This window comes from Chaetura pelagica, unplaced genomic scaffold, assembly GCF_000747805.2.
Source record: "Chaetura pelagica isolate M959 unplaced genomic scaffold, ChaPel_1.0 scaffold286, whole genome shotgun sequence".
Classification (NCBI taxonomy): domain Eukaryota; kingdom Metazoa; phylum Chordata; class Aves; order Apodiformes; family Apodidae; genus Chaetura; species Chaetura pelagica.
The window spans coordinates 269,727-272,436 of record NW_009953573.1 but is presented as its reverse complement, the minus strand read 5'-3'; the positions used below and the strand labels follow the sequence as shown (position 1 = coordinate 272,436).

Below are 2,710 nucleotides of genomic sequence, written 5' to 3'. Positions count from 1 at the left end.
CTACACGTCATCACCCCGGCGCGTCACCAACTGGACATGTGAGTGCCACAGCCCTCAGCACAGCCAGCCCGGACTTCCCACTGCATCTTGCCCTTCCCCACTAGGCTCTTTCTGCCTCAGGGCTTGCAGGAACATAGGTCTTCTGCAGCTTCATCCAGTAAAAGGGCGAAAGGCTCAGGAGGGAAACAGAGGTGTTGCTGGATGAGTCTGACCCTGCTCTGCATCCCAGTCCTCACCACAAGAGTCAGCAGAGCCCAGAACCCTCTTCCTCCCCCTCAGGCCACCCTCCCTTGGCCTGCATCTGCCTTGAACCACCTCTCTACCACCCTGGTCCAGTCCATCCCACCCATTTCCTCCAACACCACAGCAGTGCTCATTTACCATTCCAGTTTGAACCCTGTGCTGGCACAGTCCCTACCAGACCAGTGTGTGGGTGTCAGCAGGATGACAGTGGCCTGCATAGGGGTTTTCCCAGGAAAGGGGCTCCAGCCCCAGCACATTTGGGGTTGCACTTCTGCCAGGTGACCCCAGTCTGGGTGCAGTTGTGACTCCAGACCTTTCTTTTCCTAGATCCTTTGCCCCTGGAACAGCTGACCCTCAGCAGTCATGGCCACAGCACCTCTCTGCAAGCCTCCTGGAGAGCAGCTTCTGCTGGCAGTACCAGCTACACAGGCACCCTTTGCGAGACCAAGCTCCAGGAGAGAGTCAGGAATGTGACTGTAGGGAACAACTGGACAAATGTCACCTTTAAGGACCTGGTCCCTGGGCGACAGTATACACTGGAGATGGCTGCTATGGCTGGACCTTACAGATCCCCTGTGCGATCAGCCACAGACTGGACATGTGAGTGTGATAGTCCTACCTCAGCCCTACTGCTCGCTGCCACCAGGGCCTGCCAACGGCAGCAGAGAGCTCATGGGACAGGAGCAAGGCAGAATGTGGACCATATGTGGGGAGACTACCAGGGGCAGGGGTGCAGATAAGCAAAGAGTGGAAGGACAAGCAGAGTCACATTCAGCCACGTTGGAAGAAGAAGGGTGTTCAGTGCAGGAGAAACCCATCACTGAACAGAAAATGTGTCCAAATGTCACACAGCAGTAAAGGCAGGGACCTGCTCCTGTGTTTGTTACAGAGCAGAAGCTCAGGCTGTTCTGGGGTTTGATGTGCTAGGGCTGGCTTCTGACCTGAGCCCAACAGGGATAGGCAGTGGAGGGTGTTGACCCCCACTCATCCCACAGCAGCTCCATCACCATCACCCCTCACTGCCTGGATGTCTCTTCTCTCTCAGATCCTCTAGCTCCAGCTGGTGTGACCCTGGCCAACACCCGGCACCCACTGGGACTCTCTGCCTTCTGGGACAAGGCTGCTGGTGATGTGGACCAGTTCCATCTCCAGCTCTACAGCAAGAGCCATCCAATGCAGAGGAACATCTCAGTGGGGCCGAACACCCACAACTTCACATTCCTGGGGCTCTCTCCTGGTGTTCAGTATTTCCTGAAAGTCACCGTCCTGGCTGGCCCGTACCGATCCTCATCACACTTTGCCACTGAGTGGACATGTGAGTGAGGAGTCTCCCCAACCTCCTGCAGGGACAGAGCATCCTGGTGCTGCCCAAAATACTGGCAGTGACACAGATGTATCTGGGCTGAGGGAGGACTCCAGGGACACCTGCATGCTCCCTGCCCTGAGAATAGGAGCACATGTCTTGAGTTAAGTGCCATGTTCTGGCTTCTGGGCCCCAAAAGACCATTTTCCCCAGCTCAGGCTTTCCCCAGTCAAGCTGAACCTTCTGCCTAAACCACTCATGACCTCAAGGCCAGCCTGTGACTGGGGAGAGAGGGATGTGGGAGAGGAAACACAGAGACTTGGGTGGGCTTGATCCGTGTCCATGGAGTAGAGCAGCCCACCATGAGGCTGAGAGCTCTCTCCTCAGTACACGTCCTCCCTGCTAGCAGCACCTGGGGACATGCACAGGCAACATGTCTTCCAGGACACCTGGAGAGCTGGCAGTCAGCTGCTGCCATTTCTCCTTTAGTTCTGTGCAGAGCTGCAGGTTGTGTCCTGGCTTCTCTACTCACTTTCTTCTACCCTCTCATGGACCTCCATGCTCTGTTTTGCCCTAGATCCACTGTCTCTGGCTAACGTGACTGTACAGCCCGGCCGGAGACCCCAGGAGCTACGTGTGAGCTGGGTGGAGTCAGGCAGTGGCAGAGAGCACTTGGTACAGCTTTCAGTGGCTGAGTCCCTGTCCATCATTAGGAATGTGTCTGTCCCCCGTGGAGTCACCCAGATTGACCTGGAGGGGCTGGTGCCAGGGTCCCGCTACCGCGTGGAGATAATTTCTCAGGCTGGGCCTCATCGCATCTCCTCTCAGACCGTCATTGGCTACACGGGTAGGAAGGCAGCAGCTCCACAGCCCTGGTACCCAGCCTGGCCCTGACCTGCTGAGGAGTTAGGGACAAAGGTGGGGACGGGGCAGTGGATGTGTCTGTGGCTGCCCCATCCCTGGAAGTGTTGAAGGGCAGGTTGGATGGGGCTTGGAGCAACCTGGGCTGGTGGGAGGTGTCCCTGCCCATGCAGGGGGTTGGATCTAGATGATCTTTAAGGTTCCTTCCAACCCAAACCAGTCTGGGTTTCTGTACTCAAGAGTTGTACAGCTCCCAGCTTCATTCCCAAACTAGTCAGTCCTTAGCATCCCAAACTTGTTGCT

General features: G+C 56.5%; 1 protein-coding gene across 1 annotated transcript in view; it reads left to right on the top strand.

The window, feature by feature from the left end:
• Positions 1-2,710, top strand: part of LOC104390496 (receptor-type tyrosine-protein phosphatase V-like) — a 34,283-nt gene that overhangs the window by 5,650 nt on the left and 25,923 nt on the right. Inside the window, exons 6-8 of the mRNA XM_009999634.1 lie at positions 571-843; positions 1,289-1,558; positions 2,124-2,393. Of these exons, the coding sequence (XP_009997936.1) occupies positions 571-843; positions 1,289-1,558; positions 2,124-2,393 (813 nt within the window). The remainder of the gene's footprint in view (positions 1-570; positions 844-1,288; positions 1,559-2,123; positions 2,394-2,710) is intronic.